Raw genomic sequence first — 17,193 nt, forward strand, 5'->3', positions numbered from 1 at the left:
ATGCAGGGCCTGCTTCCCCATGCAAGCTGTTGGCGGTGCCCAAATACCTACTGCTATTTCATGCACGTCCTCTGTGACTGTCCCATGATTCAGCCCTTCTGGGACCCAGTGGGGACTACGTGGGCTTGACTCTGATGCTCAGGACCCCTCTTGCCATACTTTGATTCTTTCGCATGACCCTGGGGAATCCCAGGACCTCTCCAGACTCCAGTGCTGCCTATAACACATGGTCCTGGCAACAGTCAAAAAATACATTCTCTGTCACTGGTGCCCCCCATGCTCCCCTTATATGAGTAGTGCCTTGCAGCAATGTTTCAGGTGGCCAGCCATAAACACATAATCTATATCCTCCAGGAAGGAGAGGAGATATTCTTCCAGACATGGACATCTTTCTTTCAGGACCCCATGCACTAATACTTGGCACAACACACAACTCTTTCTATCTGAACACTCTACTTAATGGCTGCACTGAGACTAGCCCATCACTCTTCTACCTCTCTCTTTCCCCCCCTAACCCTTTCTTCCCCCTTCTCCTCTGCTCCCACCCTTGAAAGCACCCCACGAGAGTCCCCAGTGTACCACCCTCCTTATGGCCTCTCTCAGTAACATGCCCGCCACCGTTTCGGAAGCTGTGGCCTCCTGTGTGACGTGCTGTGTATTTTTAGACCATCTGTGCTATTTGGGTCTACCCTTACTAAATGTGATGTGTAGGTATTCTGAGGTTAATGTATGCAATGCCATGTTCCCTGTCCATCTGCCCCCTCATGTATTGCTCTCCTTTAGTTTCCAATAAAAAATTGCAACACAAAAAAAAGACTGAACCTAATGATTGGGAACGGAGGCATTGCCAAAAGCTGAGGAGACCCAGTTGCCAGCTCTAGTTGAAGAACAAATGAAATGCCATTTAAGTAGCTAACACAAGCAGATCTGGGTTATATGGGTTTAATACAGAAAGAGTAGTGAGACTCACACAGAAGTGGAACTCGATGATGGAACAGAACCGCACCTGGGGTGGGGAGCACATATGACATACTCCAAAAAACACTTACATGAGCTGGGAAGTTTAAGTCAAGAGAAATAATGGATGAGTGTAATTGTGAATTTGAAAATATTATGCTGTGATTCCTTTGTGTGTTTTCCTGTATGTTTCACACTACATTATAAAATCAATACAAAAGCTGAATAGAATGCCTTTAGGCAACATGGATGACCATGAGATAATTGTGAATGTTATGGTTTTTCTGAAATCTTGAAACAAGTTTAGGCGGTGTCAAGAGCTAATAGGAGTGACATGAGTTTAGGAGAAAGCAAACATGGACTAACAAGAGCTGGCTGTGATTATGAGGCAATTTGATTGTAATAGATGGATGTGAAATGTGGGAAACTGATCAAAACTTTCAATAACATTCACAGTCCTAAGTTGCTGGGGTATTCAATAAGACACTGGGAAAGTCATCAATCCAAGCAATGTCATAGCATAAACTAGAGTTTTCAATGCTGCTGTAATTGATGCTTACCCTAAGACAGTACATCAGTGAGTCTAACAGGCCCTTTGGAATTAACTTTTACTGTAATTATGGTTAGTGATCTTGTTGGGTAGAATTGAAATTGGCCTACTCTGCATGGTTTCCTCCCAACTTTTTGCCTTTACCCTCCAATTTTTCTGAATTTGTTTTTGCAGGCATTAGGACTCTGTGTACTTTACCACTGCAAGCCAGTGCTAAAGTGCTTGTGCTCACTCTCTAAAACATAGTAACATTTGCTTAAAACTAATTGGCATATTTAATTTACTTATAAGTCCCTAGTAAAATTGTATATATAACTTAGGCCTGTACATTAAATGCTACTAGTGGACCTGCACTCAATGTGCCCCCATTTAAGTATCCCCTTAAAATATGTCCCAGGACTGCCACTGCATTGTAAATGCAGTTTTAAAATGCTAATTCAACATGGATAACACCCTTTCCAAGCCTTACACTCCCCTTTTCTTCCATGTGTCACCTCTAGGTTAGGCCCTATGTAGCCCAAGGGGCAGGGTGCTTTGCAATTAAAAGGTTGGGCATGTACTTTTAAGAGTGCTGGTAGAGAAAAACTCCTAAAAGCAAAAAAAGTAATGTCACTACTGTGAGGCCTGTCTCTCTCAAGGATACCATTGGGTTGCCTTATTACATTTAATAAGTGAAAAGTTTTGATTGGGAACAGGTTAAAGTTTCATGTTTGGCATCTGAGAAATTATAATTCAAAACCATTTTTAATGGTAAAGACGTATCTTAAGTTACAATTTTTGAAGATGCCACTTTTAAAAAGTTGCAATTTGTCTGCCCTATGTGATGCCCACAGCCTGTTCCTAGGTTACATGACTCGGTATAATAGCAGTTGCACTTAATTCTTTTTCACAGGCTGTCAGACAATAGAAGGATTAGGGGTGCATGTATGGGCCATCACTGGCAGGATGAGGGACGGAGCTGGGCACAGCCCCACTTTCAACTGAATAGGCTGTGCCATCACACATAGAACTTGTCACCACTACAATGTCCATGCACTCAGTTTGGAGACAGGGCAGGGGAGGCACAAAACGTCACGCATTTAAAGAAACTTCTCCTTTTTCAAAGAAGGCATCACAATTAAAAAATTGGAACCAGTCTTCAGTTCATTTTCTGGACCCGTAGAAAGACTCTCAGAGGAGTGCTTGCTGCTGTCGCCTGATGTACTTCAGAAGACTGTTTTGCTGCACCTGAAAGTACTACTTAGCTACCTGAAGCCTGCCTGGAACCCTCAGAGGCCTGCCCTGCTGCTTCAGACCTGTTCTACTGCTGAATCCAGAACTACCAGAGTGACTCCAAGGGCTAGTTGGCTGACCTCCTGTTCAAAGCCTCAGGGATAGAAAAGAGTCCAACCTTAATTAACATGCATCAGGGCCCAGCCTGAGTGAGTCCTAACCCCCCAAGTAGTACCCCTCCAGTCCTGGACTCCTGGGGATCATTGTTCTTTGTTCTGAGAACAGAGAGGAGTCCAGGACTAATCTGCTTGTCTGTCTACCCAACGTGCATCACAGGTTGACCTCAAGTTTCAATAGCTCCCACTCCATTCTCCACAGCATCTGAGAACAGAGAGGAGTCCAGGACTAATCTGCTTGTCTGTCTACCCAACGTGCATCACAGGTTGACCTCAAGTTTCAATAGCTCCCACTCCATTCTCCACAGCATCAAATTCTGTTCAACTGTTCTTTGCCAAAAGGGTATCTGACCTTATAGAACTCTCACCGGCTATAGCCTCCAGCTTCATCCCACTGGAGATTTTCAACTTCCAAAACGATACTAAGTCCGAACGTAGAAATCTTCACTGCGACTTTGTTCAAAGGCACCCCAATAATGCCCCCTAAGACACAGCATCCAGCCTTGCCCACCTGAACTTCTACCTTCTCAGAATATTTTTGTTAAAGTTTCTTCTAAGTCCAAAGGTAAGCACTGACCGGATCCAACTCACTCTTTGTGTCAGACTCATGCTTCATCGTGGTTGGCCATATGTTTCAACTTTGACCAGGTATCGTGCTACCAGATGTACACGATAAGCGCTACAATCATTTAAGATTCTAGTCTTTACCATAAACCTAAAAAAATTCATAAGTCTGTTTCCACTCAATGGCCTTTTGTCATTTCGGTGTAACTCTATTCTCGCAAATTGGTGTGGGATCTTTCTTGTGTTGTGTTTTCACTTTTTTGCTTTTTGTGTGCTACATAAACACTTTACACATTGCCTCTAAATTAAGCCTGACTGCATTTGTGCCAAGCTAGCAGAGAGTTAAGCACAGGTTCATTTGCTGACTTTTGTGGTTCACCCTGACGGGATTGTGAATGTTGATTGAGCAGGGTTAACACCCAACTCAAACAACAACCCATTTTTTCACAAGGAGAAATTATGGGCTGCATAAAACACATTGAAAATACTTCTGTTTTGTTAAGTAAAACATCTAACAAAAGGGTTTGTAAAGTTGTTATAGATCGCCATTATCAGTACTAAATCAGCTACTTGCCCAAAAAACTTTTAACAATTGAATATAGCTACTGCTGGAGCTAACAGACAATTGACTGGCAATTCATGCACATTGTTGGAAGGTTTTACTCTTGTAATCTGTTAACTGTTTATGCAATATATTGACAATGTGGATGTTTTGGGAATTGTTTGTAACTAGCAGTCAGAATTGAGAGGTGTTTCACTAATTATTTTGCAGTTTTAACTCCTGTAGAGGGGGATTACTGCATGAGGCCCTGAGTTTATTCTGCATTCCTACATTATTGGGTAAGCTAGTCAATTAACAGAGAGATAACAAAGAGATGGTATTATTTCTTCATAATACTCTCAGGAAAAATATATGCATTAAGCAAGTGAGGAACTAACATTGCTACATTTGGTGATATTACTAAACAAAACTGTATTTCACGGTCAGGGTATATTTAGAAGTGAGAGAAATTTGTGTGACTTCAGAAAAATTCAGAAAAATTCTACGCAATTACTCAAAATGCAAAACTAGCATTTAACACAATACTTTACTTGTGAAAGCTCAATTTGTCCATTTTGGGCACCGAAACAGGAAAATAAATAAATAACCGCCACAAAGAGCAGCCATCCATGATTTTTGCAGCGTAGATACATGACGTGGCTGAATTGCGTAGTTTGAGTATTGTCGCTTCAACAAGTAAAACACAAAGGGGCATATTAGCAAGAACCTCGTTTAAATTATCCCTGTTTTAGTGGCAGGAAACTGCTGCTAAAATGGCGATAATGGGCTCGCTAATATGCGTTATAGAATTCCAATAGAAGACCAGATTAGATGTCCTGCACATCTAACCAGCGATAATTTTAACGAGGTTCTTGCTACTATGCCCCAAAATTGGCTAAATATCGCATGAGTATGCAGTGCAATGGAAATTTCATCAGGCTCTAGCATATGTTGCCTTCGAAGGCTAATATTTTAAATACACTGTATTGTAAGGTAGCACTGTCTTTAAGTTTCTTGCAATAATTGACTATAAAGATTTTAAATAGAGTATTCATCACAATTAAGGGATGCCCTGATACGAGAGACTAATGCTGAGACAAACTGCAGGCCTACTCTGTTCACAAGTAATTTGTTCCGGCACCCTTTCGGTATTTTTGTCATCATTATTCGAGCCTTGGTCAGGATGGATCTTAATGTCACAGCAATTTGTGCTTACTGTTTTGTGGTCGCTATTATTGCCTTCAATTTCACATGCACACATCCAGGTAATCGTATATTTGTTTCTTTGTATGTTATGTGTCTGTGTATATAGGCATCTGTATATATTATATTGAAAAGGTCTGTAGACAAAGTGCATGCAGTCAGGGGTGCGGCATGCTGCTTAGGGTCGAAGGGCAGCCAACTGGGCCTACGGTCCACTGTTTGTGCCTCGTTTGCCTCTAGTTATTTATCGAGCAAACTTGCTAAGTTAAGGGAATCTGAAAATAATGACTATTGGGATCATCTAGCCTATGCTATCTTGGAGGCTTTCTTCGTTTTGGAGCTGGAAATAAACCCCTGGTGAGAAATTCTACCATGAATATTTAGGCACTGTTTAATCAGTTTCACTGACAATCCCAATTACAGAACCGACAAATCTTGGCTCTCTATCGAAGTACAAAAATCCAATCCTTCGCACCACCTGAAACAATTAGTTGGATGATTCAGGCAATAGCCATGCATTTCTGCCATGAAGCAGCCCACAATTCTCAGCAGGAACTAGCCTTTTCTGCACAGAACAAAGACATTCAATGGAGACAAAGAAAAACTTACCCGATAGTAGTCTGTGCTGTACACATCTCTTGACATTCCAAAATCCCCAATCTTCACAAGCATGTTGACTCCCACCAAACAGTTTCTTGTTGCCAAATCTCGGTGGACGAAGTGCTGAGAAGCCAGGTACACCATTCCAGAGGCAATTTGTGTAGCAATGTGTAACATCTGGGACAGTCCAAGCTCCCCCTTCACTTGACGCGGTTGCCCATCTACTAGTATCAAGGCATCTGGCCCGTGAGCCCTGTAGGATGAAAGATACACCTTTTTTACATATTTTACTAAACTTAAAATAGAATATTGATGGTAAAAAAGATAGTGTATGCGGTTTGGCTGGAACAGGTATATAAAAATGTCATTTATCTGCATAGAGTGTAATTTGCTGAATACTTTTCATTACATCCTAAAGCTATTGAATGACATGCAAAGTCCAAAGTTATTCTTAGAGGCAGCAATAGTGATGGTAGTCTAAAAGGTCAAACAGAAAAGCTAGCTGCTTACTAAAATAAGCTCTGGCAATGCTAGTAGGTCTGGCTTCTGAATAAAGGTTTATTTTGTACATTGATGGGCTTAGGTACCCAATAAGTAATCATACATGTTCTCTATCACACCTTTTTGCACACATGTATCCATCCACTGATTCATTCCTGTTTTCAGCCTATACAACTGCAATAAAACACACACAAACTCAACAAATATATGTAAGATAAATTAAAAGAATACAAGTAGAAAAAAGACGTTGTCTAAACACATTAGATATATGCTTTTAATAATGAAACTAAACATAACAGCAGATGTATGTTTTGCTAAGGTATTGTTAATAGTCTTTTGTTGTTTTAAAGTTCAAGAATAGCAGCCCCTTTTAGAACCAATGTGTTGGCAATCTTGGCATGATAAAACAATGATACACTATGGACAATAGCATTCCATAATGGTTTCTGGTGTAGAGGAAGTGGGCTAGTGGAATTTGTGAACATTTGTTTGTGGAGAAAACACAAGTCACTCTTGACGCTGGTGTTTGCCCCACTGTGATTGGCGTTTTCATTTTTTTAGTTTGGGGCCCCTCTTCCCACTCTGCTGACAAGCCTTCCTCTACATACAGCTGCAGTGCGGTTTGATTCAGTGCTGCAGTGTAGCCATGCGAAATGCCCAACTGCTACATTGGTAAAGCACAAAATACACATACCCCTGGTGAGATGTGGGGCAATGCAGATGAACTGATCATCAAGCAAGCATCATGTTAGCACTACCTGCAGAGTTATAGTATGCTCTTAAGCAGGACCGGACTGACTACCAGGCGTTTTGGAATGCTGCCAAGCTGGGGACTGATTTCACTGCGGTAGGGGCTGATTTTGTTGATGGAGACCTGCGTGTGCTTCAAAATATTTAAAGCGAAACTAATTTTATATAACACAAAGGCAGACCGATGCTAGAATAAATCTGACACAAAGGCTCTCTTTGTATGTATATGGACATATATTTATAAATATGGATGTATATAATTGTTAGACCTGGCCCTTTTGTCAGGTTTATCCCCAAACTTTTTTCCTTTTGCCTCCTATTTTCGGACCCTGTTTTTGTTGGCTATAGGATTCTGGGCACTTTATCATTGCTGACTAGTGCTAAAGTGCATATGCTCTCTGTATAAATTGTGACAATGATTGGTTATCCATGATTGGCAGATCTGATTTACTGGTAAGTCCCTAGTAAAGTGCACAGTGTGTGCCAAGGCCTGTAAATCAAATGCTACCAGTGGGCTTGCAGCACTGGTTGTGTCACCCACTTGAGTAGCCCTGTAAAAGTATCTCTGACCTACCACTGTAGTGTCTGCACATGCAGTTGCGCACTGCCATGTTTTCCTGGCAAGTGCACCCACTAGCCAGGCCCAAACCTTCCCTTTTCTTACATGTAAGGCACCCCTAAGGTAGGCCCAAGGTACCACCATGGGCAGTGTGTAGTGTATGTGGAAGGTAGGACATGTACACATGTGTGTCACATGTCCTTATAGTGAAATACTGTGTAATTCGTTTTTCTCTATTAAAAGGCTATCTATCCCACAGGCTTGTCATTGAAGTTGCCATGTAACACTTTTAAATGTGTAACTTGCATTAGGGATTCTCTGAACTCTGAATTTATTAACACACCTTTTGGTAAGGGTGTTTTTTAAATCCTTTGTTTAAAAATTCCACTTTTAGAAAAGTGAGCATTTTCTTACTTTACCATTCTGTTTTTACCTCTGGCTGTTTGTGTATTCAGTGCCTGGTGTGTAAGTTGCAGGAGCTGATATGTGCATTCACTCTAGACAGTTACTGGGAGGGTTGAGGTGTGCCCTGCCTTGCCTGGGTGACTCATCGCAGGCCTGAATAGACCTGGCCTGCATCTAGAGTAGTGGGAGGAGTTGTGATTACACCTGAATAGGCTGGGTCTCCTTTTGCACAATGCTGTGTCTGCTCCCTGTGGTCATGCTGCACCAGTGAATGGAGAACTGGTTTAGACTGGATTCAGTGACCCTTGCCACAAAGAGAACAAAGAGAGATTAGGGTATAAGTATTACACCTAAAACCCCAGGACTTTAGATTACTTCAAGGAAGGAACAAGAGGGCCTTACCAAGAAGAAGAGCTGAAGAGCTGTAAGGAGGAGTACTGCACCTTTGCTGGGTGTTGTGTGGGGTTGCCCTGCAGTTGTTGCTTTTGTCTGTGGTGGAGAAAAAGGACTGACTCTTATGGCCCTGCTGTGGCATACTGCTTATGGAGGGAGCCTCCAAGGGCCTGTGTGTGCTGTCCTCCTGTTGTGTAAGACTCAGGGATATCAATGTCTTCCTTGTGCTTTACCATGTGGAAGTTGCCATGTGCTGAGCTCTACAACTTTTTTTTTTACTTTGGGCAGAGCTCTGTGTGTTGTGCTCTGCAACCATTACCTCCACAGATCTTCAAAGACTCTGTGTCCTTCACTTGGGCTGGTGCACTGTGTGTCTGGCCTTACCCTAGCACTTGGTTCATGAGGGACAGCATGTGGAGAGCTCGCCCCTCCTTCAATCACCCTGATTGAAGAAGTGCTACGTATGGTGACCACTCCAATGTCTTCGTATTGCCCTAAGGACCGCTGGGGGATTGCAGTGAATTTTCCCCTAGTTCCCATATGACAACGGAGGGGAAGGCAGGCGCTGGCCACATCGCAGGGAGCCAACTCTTTCAAAGGGGAAGCATGCGTTACTGTGGCAACCAGTTTAACTCTACTGCCGGTCACGAAGGAGATACAAAGTGAGGGCCTTAGGTGTGTCAGGCCAGAGCAACGCTGATAACAGAAGGGGCGGGCCCCACTGCCAGAGGAGCCAGAGCCTCGCAGGCTCACCCCAGCCAATTCGGGCCGTAGCCACTGGAAGAGAAGCGGCACCAAGGAGACCCGGGTAGGGCTACAGGCACTGCTGCAGCTCTCAGGTATTGTGGAGGGTACAACAGCTACTGCTTAGCCCCCCGTGTTTGTAGAGTGGGATGAGCTTCAAAGTATACGTGGAGCCGCCCCAAGCATGAGCGGGCAGCTCCACTTGATCCTCTTTAAGCAGTTGAGGGACCAAGGAGGTCCCTCCGCAAATGTGGGCATGTTTTTCTTTTCTGCCTTGTGTGGGCCCTTTCTCCTGTGGCACAGTTTGGGGGCATCGGTGTTTTAAAGAATTACTCCTATTGCCCCAAAAAGGAGTTTAGGTGGTCCTGCCCTCCCCATACCCTGATACGGGGGAATAACATTCTACATTATTACTGTCTTCACAATGTAACGTGTGCCACCATCAGGAACTGCTTGTTGTACACAATAATGTTTTGAAGATCTAGGTGTTTTCTGTACACTACATATGACAAAGTGATGTATTCTCAAGGCAGGGATGGTGGAAGGTGTTATATTGGTAGGTTTTATGGCGTATACACCCTGGAAGCCTTGCTTCATTGTTATTCCTAATGTGTTCACAAAGGTCCTATGACATGTTCAGCTTTTGAGATTGTACTTCAATGCACAGTTATGATGTTATGACTATGGCCTAATCTTATGCAAACTGATTCTGATGCACAATGATTTACGGTTTAAGCATTTTGATGACAAGTGCCTAGTGGCACAGAGTTTAATGTAATTATGGCCTTATGTGGTGTATGCGCCTCCTTGTGACAAGTGCCTAATGGCTCACTAGGTTATGTGGTCTAAAGATGTTTTCATGCTATGCAGTGATTTATGGTCTAATGTGTGTTATGTGTATATAATACAAAGGAGATTGTGTGTGCAGTCTCTTTTGTGGTGTGCCTAGTGTGTCACTGGTGTGTGTGTGTGTGTGTGTTGCACAAACGGTTTACACATTCTCTGGGATAAGCCTGAGTGCTCTGCCAAGCTACCAAGGGGATGAGCAGGAGTGTGTAACCCCTTACCTTGAATAGAGTGGTGGGATCTGCCTGGTTTAGGTGCATACCCTAGCCAACAAGAACACTCACTTCTAACAATAAAATTTGATGATTTTTTTGTGTCACAAGATTTTGGAACACTACTAAGAAGAAATTTTTGCAAGAATTGTTACAGTGAAAATGCTTTCCCTCTAGGGTTTGTCAGAGGAAGTAATCAACCCCAAAAGCATTCCCAACAAAGGTAATCTGTGATATCTTGTGTAAAAAACTACCTATCTGTAGGATTTAATACAAAGAAATAACAATGCACTCTTGAATGTCTATTGATTGTAACGTATACTTTCCCCAATTAATATGTAGTAAAATAAACACAGTATACAAAATTACAGTTGGCATTAGACAAACTGTCTCTCGTATCAGGGCCTAACAAGAATTCTTACATTCAAAATCTTGTCTCTCACACTTTGTCAGTAATGAACACCAAAAAGATTACCTTCCATGGTTGTCTGTGAAATTCCATGCACTAAAATATCTATATGTCAGATTTAATACACAGTATTAAAATTCCACCCTTAAATGCCTATTTATCAGAGGCTTTCACAATCAATATGTCAGGCCTACTGTCTTTAATTTAATCTTTCATTATAAAAAATCAGGTCTATAACCTTTATTATTGACGTGGCTATATAACTCAGACCTACTGTTTTGGTCCAAACACCTTCTCACAAGGCACCCATCAGGTATATCACTGATTGAACCCAATAAGTATTACCACAGTGCAAACTGTTTATACCCAGGGTTTATGCAGGTGGGCCATCAACCCTAAAACCCATACCTACTACACTAATCTGAGAGATTCCATGTAACACAACACCTGACTACAGGCTTTAGCTCAGTGTAACAGCAATCCTCCTTTACAAACATATTGGCTTAAATGCAATGCTTTCATAATAGGTGAGTAACGTCTACTTGCTATATCATAACTTGTTGTAATAAACCGATTATTCCTAAGGAATCTAACATAACAAATAGCCTCTAGCCTTCATCAATAACTTGACTCTATGGCTACCACCAGAAATACATTTATAAAACTATAACACTGAAATTCTATGCCCAGGGCCTATCAGAGTGGTTGACCATCAAACAAAATCCTTGACTACTATCACAATCTTTGAGAATACATCTAACCAAATATTTTTGTGACAACAATCCACCATCAGAGACCTGTTGGCTTTGCCATATGTTTTTTCACAATAAATAAACCAGTCCTACCGGCTTTGTAATACCTTTTATAATTCAAAGGCCAAACTTGGAGCATTGATCATAACAGTTCCATGTGCACCAGGCAAGCATTCGCACAGTGCACATCTTCTATACTCATGGTTTCTCAGAGGGGGGCAATGCCTACTTCAGTAATCTGTTACATTCCATGTAATAAATTACGCATGTGGAGGCTTTATGGTAGTGTAATAACAGTCCACACTTAAATGCTTACCTACTTCAACATATGGTCTCACAATAAATATGTCAGGCCAAGTGCCTTTATAATACCATTTCAGAATGAATAGATCAAGCCTACAGCCAAGATCACCAAATCAGTTCTGCTGCATCAAATATAAACTTGCCACAAGCCAAAAAGTGCAATGCAAGCAAATCTTTTGTGGATGTACACAAATTTAGGCCAATACAATCCTGTACTATGGGGTACCAATATGTGTGGGAGTCAGTAGGAAAATGCCAGGTGACAGTTGCACTGTCAAGTCAGACCTAAAAGTCTGCAAATATTAGTGGAGTCCTGGACTATCAAACGCAAATCTGCTCTCTGCAAGGATAGGTAATTACTTTCATCCTAAATGAACTGCTGCCAAAGAAAAACAAACACTACACATTTTCTACTTCTCTAATATACTTTAATAGCATTACAATGCCATGTATTTGTCCCTGAAAATTGAATCCCAGGCAGCTGGATAAATAGGGAAAATGCTAATTTAGGAGGTGTGCAAGCATTTATTTTGGGAAGCACACATCTTCTGCCCATAAAACCATGTACTCCTATTTCCGTACATGTGGGCATAGCCAATGTCCCTCTTCTGGCAGTGCTTCTTTAAACTCTTTTTAGGTTAATTACAAAGGCCCTAATTAGGATGTCCCGCTTCCACTATTATGCTGTGATCACCTTCACTGCAGTATATTTTCTATTGCGAATCGTGCTGTGGATTGCAGCACCAGTCTCAATTGAAAATATACACATTTGCACCATCCATGTAACATGTGGCATGGTGTTGGATGTCCCCCTGGCCCCATAGCGGATGTCGCAGAAGGACAGGGGCCCTGCTAGGGGCCCCCACAGTGTGTTTCCATCTGCCTTTCTATTGTGGTCGGACCACCATAAATAGGAAGACCAAAAGTGACATTGTAACCCCAATGGTGGTGCCTTAGAAGGCATCACCCTTATTGTAGGGATTGCATTCAGACTGCTGGGCTGATGTGATCCTTGAGCCCATCGCAACAGCAGAGGTCGGTCCTTCCGCATGCTGCCTCCAACCGCCGCATCATAATGCATCGAGCCGAACGCAGGGGCAGATATCTGTCTGATCACAACAAACAGGTCATCGGTTTCTATCCAACCAACATCGTGATCAGGCCCATAATGTCTGCACATCAATGATGAAATCCAAAACATATTCAAGTATTTATTTAGCAAGAGCAACATAACATTTTGATCAAAAAGGGTATACATATCCGCTCTGGCGGTGCATGAGTAAATACAATTAGTAAGAAACAGAATTATAGCACAACATTGGTCAATAAATTTAGGAATATTTACAGATACAGTGAATTTAAAGACTAGTCATATCTAAATATTGGCATGGTAAAACACTAGAGTTGATTGCCATGGCCAATATATAGCACAAGATCACTAAACACTGTACCTAGCTAATAATACATATATGAACTATAATATATATTCATTTACAACAGAGTAGGTGGTTATCCTGTTTGTTTCACTTTTAGCGAGAGGACACTAAACATTATGGGCCTCATTTTGTCTTTGGTGGGTGGCCCCTCGTAGAAGACCACCAGCCATATTTAAACATACAACCTGTCTGGCTAGGATCTCTGTAGCTTCGGCTGATCCAACACTGTGAATGCTGAGTGAAAGGCACTACACGTTTCCAAATTGCTGCAATGTCTAAGCACCTGCTCAGCAAAGAAAAGTATATTTCTGGTAAACAAAAACAAAGGCATAGGGATTTTTCTCCATGCTCGTGGGAACCTTCTGTATTTTTCTTCTAAGTCTCCACCACACATTACAAAGTAAACATGTGCAGAGAAAAATGGCGATGGACACCAGGCAATCAACAGTGTGGATTCACTTTGTCAGTCAATTGGTGACTCATGGCTGATAGGGGGCCAAATCAGAGGTTTATCCGGGCTCAGCCAGCACAGGCTATATTGGTGTAAAGCTGGCATTTTTTAAATAAAATGGGGGAACAACTAGTTCATGGTTTCCATAGTGAGATATGGTGATATTCATGTCTAAATCATGCCCTACATCCTACTAATGATGCACTTAGGTTCTACGGTGTACACTATGTACAAATGAATAAGGTGTTATAGAGAAGTATATTTCTCTTGTAGCGCTGATATTTATTCAGGGTCATTCTGAAATCCCGGATCTAGTATTGGGCCTAAATTTCAAATAGTAAGGCTCTCCACTGGAATGGGCCTAGCAGGTATAAAGCAGGAAAACATTATACTTGAAAAAGGTACACAGTGGCTTCGGTGTAGTCAGAAGATTTTGATTAGCAGATGAAAAGTCAGAAGATGGAGAATAGTGTGATTGGGTGTTGATAAGCTAAGTGGTATACAGATCACTTATTAATTTGTATTCTAATATTAGTGAGGGATATAGATACCTGTATTTGGCATTTAGATTTCACAAACTCTATTTGAATTTGAATTTTACAGTCGGGGTGAAGATCTCCCATTGGAAAAGTTTAGGGAACATTCAAAAAAGTTTATTACAATTTATAATAGTTTTGTAAAATTAATTTAGTTTTAATATTATTGTAAATTAATGTATTTATTTTAAAATGTAGATCCAAATGAAATAAAATACTTCATCATTTATTACTTTCATTTTTAATTACATCGTTAACTAATATAAATACATTAAATTCAAATAATTTTTCTGAAGATTAAAGTAAAAAATAAGTTCCCACATAAAGAAAAAATATATTTTGTGATGCAGTAATAATTATTAGAATTGACATATAGAATTATTCAGAACTAGTTTAATTAGGTTAATACAAATAATGTTACATTAATTTATATTTATATTAAAAAAGGGTGTTAAAATGTTTTATAATTAATTAATTTTTATAAAAATGTTTAACAATAAATTTCATTAATTTATATTTCAAACAATTTTAAATAATTTAATTTACTGTTACCTTAATTCTCATGGGGTTATTTTTTTGAGAGGATTTTACAACATCAGTGATTCACTATGTGTGGTGCTGGACGAATTACTGTTTCTTTTTGGCTGGTGTAACTTATACTCAGAAATGTGTCTCCAACCCCTTTTTAGAGTTGGAGGTGTGTAAGTCTACACTTTCAGTAACTTTACACTCAGATTTTGTGAATAGTCAAAAGTAGTAAAGTTACTTAAACGTGTACATCTAAATTACATGGGTAAATTACAAACAAGTGTAAGTTATCTTTCTGAATAGCCCTGTGAGACATTAGATCAATTTCTTTCATCACATATAGAATGGTATAAGGCCATGATGAGTCATTCCTTTCTGCCTGGCCACTGTAAGTATCTCAAGTTAAATTATGCTATAAAGAAAATAATATATTTTAATATCGAATATCCATCGACTAAATGCAATTATATTCCAGTTTAATATCTACATACTTTAGAAGAGTATTAATCTATCATGTAGCATCGAGGCCAAAGTCAACAGAATTACCCCCAACAGGAACTCTGCATTGACTTATGAAACTTCTTCTGCACCAAAATAGTAAACATATTCAGTAATCCTGAACACCAACTGGATCCCGGAGTTCTCATATCCTCCCTGCCCATCACCTTACCAGATAAAAAACAGCAGCGATCATGCAGAATGTCCACTTTAAAGCCCCACCAGATCCATGCCCCTCCCACATCGACAATATGGTTGTAGCCGTCAATGGCTTCCTCAAAAATTAATCTGCTGACCAAAAAGTAATGAGTAACCTCCATCTCATTTTACTGTTCCTCTTCCTAGCCACAGTGATGGCAGAGACCATCAACAAAACAGTCACCAGCATCCCCGAAATACACTACCTACTGGACCACAAATCATCAGGATTCAGAAGTAAAAATGGCACTGAAACTGCACTCATCACAGTCACAGACAGCATCAGTACAATACTGGACCAAGGCAGTACTGCAGCCCTCATCCTTATCAACCTCTTCACTGCCTTTGATAGATCTTTCACAATGCACTCGTTAGAAGACTCCCTAAAATTGCCATTCAATGATTGCCCTAACTGAAAAGGATTCTTCTTTACGGTAATAACCCAGAGAGTCATACTACCACCCTATACATCAGAAACCAAGTAGCTCATCTGCGGAATCCCTCAGGGCTCATTTCTCACTCTCACACTGTTCAACATCTATAAAACTTTGTTCACTAACATCATAAGATCCCGAGGCATAACCATCATATCCTATGTTGCCAACACCCAGCTCATCCTATCCCTGATTGACAAGATAAACGCCACCAGAGCTAACCTCACCAACTGCATGATCAGGGTAGCAGAATGGGTGAGAACCAACTGCCTGAAGATCAGCTTTGAGAAGACGAAAGTGCTGGTCTTCAGGAACCAGAGCCCTCGCTGGGAATTCACCTGGTGGCTGACAGATCTAGGACCTACAGTAAAACCCACGAAGAAACCGGGAAATCATCCTGAATATAGACTCATCTATGGCAATGCGCTCTACACCAGGATTTCCAAACTGCAGTTCATCCAGAATACTCCAGCAAGACTTATCTTAAAGCTTCCACGTCATACCCACATGTCACCACACCTCAGGGAGCTCCTCTGGCTCCCCATGCACAAATGCAACCAATTCAAACCCTTTTGCATGCATAAAAAGCACTGCTCAACCTTGGACTAGCATAAATCAACTACCGCATACACTTTCACCAGCCTACCTGACACCTACACTCAGCCACACTCTCAATCGCACACACAACTTTTATCCACAAAGGAAGAGCTGGAAGTCACTGGTTTTTCTATATCACACCCAAAATCTGGAAAGCTCCCCCTCAACACAACAGAGTCTCATCCTCACTTTTTGAATTCTGCAAAAGATTAACGACTTGACATTTGCAGTTTTGACTATGGTGAGATTTATAATAATGAACCCATGGTGTAAACATCCTATAACAACTGAACAGGAATAATTAGCATTTGCAACGGATAGCTCATTCACAACTACAATTAATGATATGAATTTTGGCCCAACAAATAAATGTTAGGTTTTGCTGATGACACTTAGCTAATGTGACACAAAGTAAATGTTTGGCGGCTGCTACAAATCTTCAAAAAGATGAAGCGTCCTTTAGGCAGCTTGTGAAATAGACCAAAGAAACAGCGTTTTTTAATAAATATTAGAATGCAGGTAATGAATCTCTCTGCAGATGAAAAAATAAATAACTGTAAAATACAATTAAAGTAATGAAGTACCTAGCATTTCTTGCAATAAAAATGGACTGTCTGAGGCTAAGAGTAAATTAACCTTGGCAGGATTCGCTTTATTCATTTTTGCAACAATATTCTGAACATGAAGTTACATTAAGTGTTTTCCCATCTTCAATCTGTTTTCAAATCCCTGTACACATCTTTCTTATTGCAAATAAATGGAAGAGCAATTAAAGAGATTTTTTTAGTTTAACTGGGATGAATGATCTAGAGTTGATGGGAAGCAGTTAAATTTAGAA

The 17,193-nt window shown here is 40.7% G+C and overlaps 1 protein-coding gene across 3 annotated transcripts in view; it reads right to left on the reverse strand.

The window, feature by feature from the left end:
* NTRK3 (neurotrophic receptor tyrosine kinase 3) overlaps positions 1–17,193 on the reverse strand; it is a 1,749,208-nt gene that overhangs the window by 124,057 nt on the left and 1,607,958 nt on the right. For all 3 annotated transcript variants that reach the window (XM_078683168.1, XM_078683167.1, XM_078683169.1), the window contains exon 15: positions 5,813–6,056. In XM_078683168.1, the coding sequence (XP_078539294.1) occupies positions 5,813–6,056 (244 nt within the window). The remainder of the gene's footprint in view (positions 1–5,812; positions 6,057–17,193) is intronic.

Source organism: Lissotriton helveticus, chromosome 3_1 (genome assembly GCF_964261635.1).
Source record: "Lissotriton helveticus chromosome 3_1, aLisHel1.1, whole genome shotgun sequence".
In the NCBI taxonomy this organism is placed as follows: domain Eukaryota; kingdom Metazoa; phylum Chordata; class Amphibia; order Caudata; family Salamandridae; genus Lissotriton; species Lissotriton helveticus.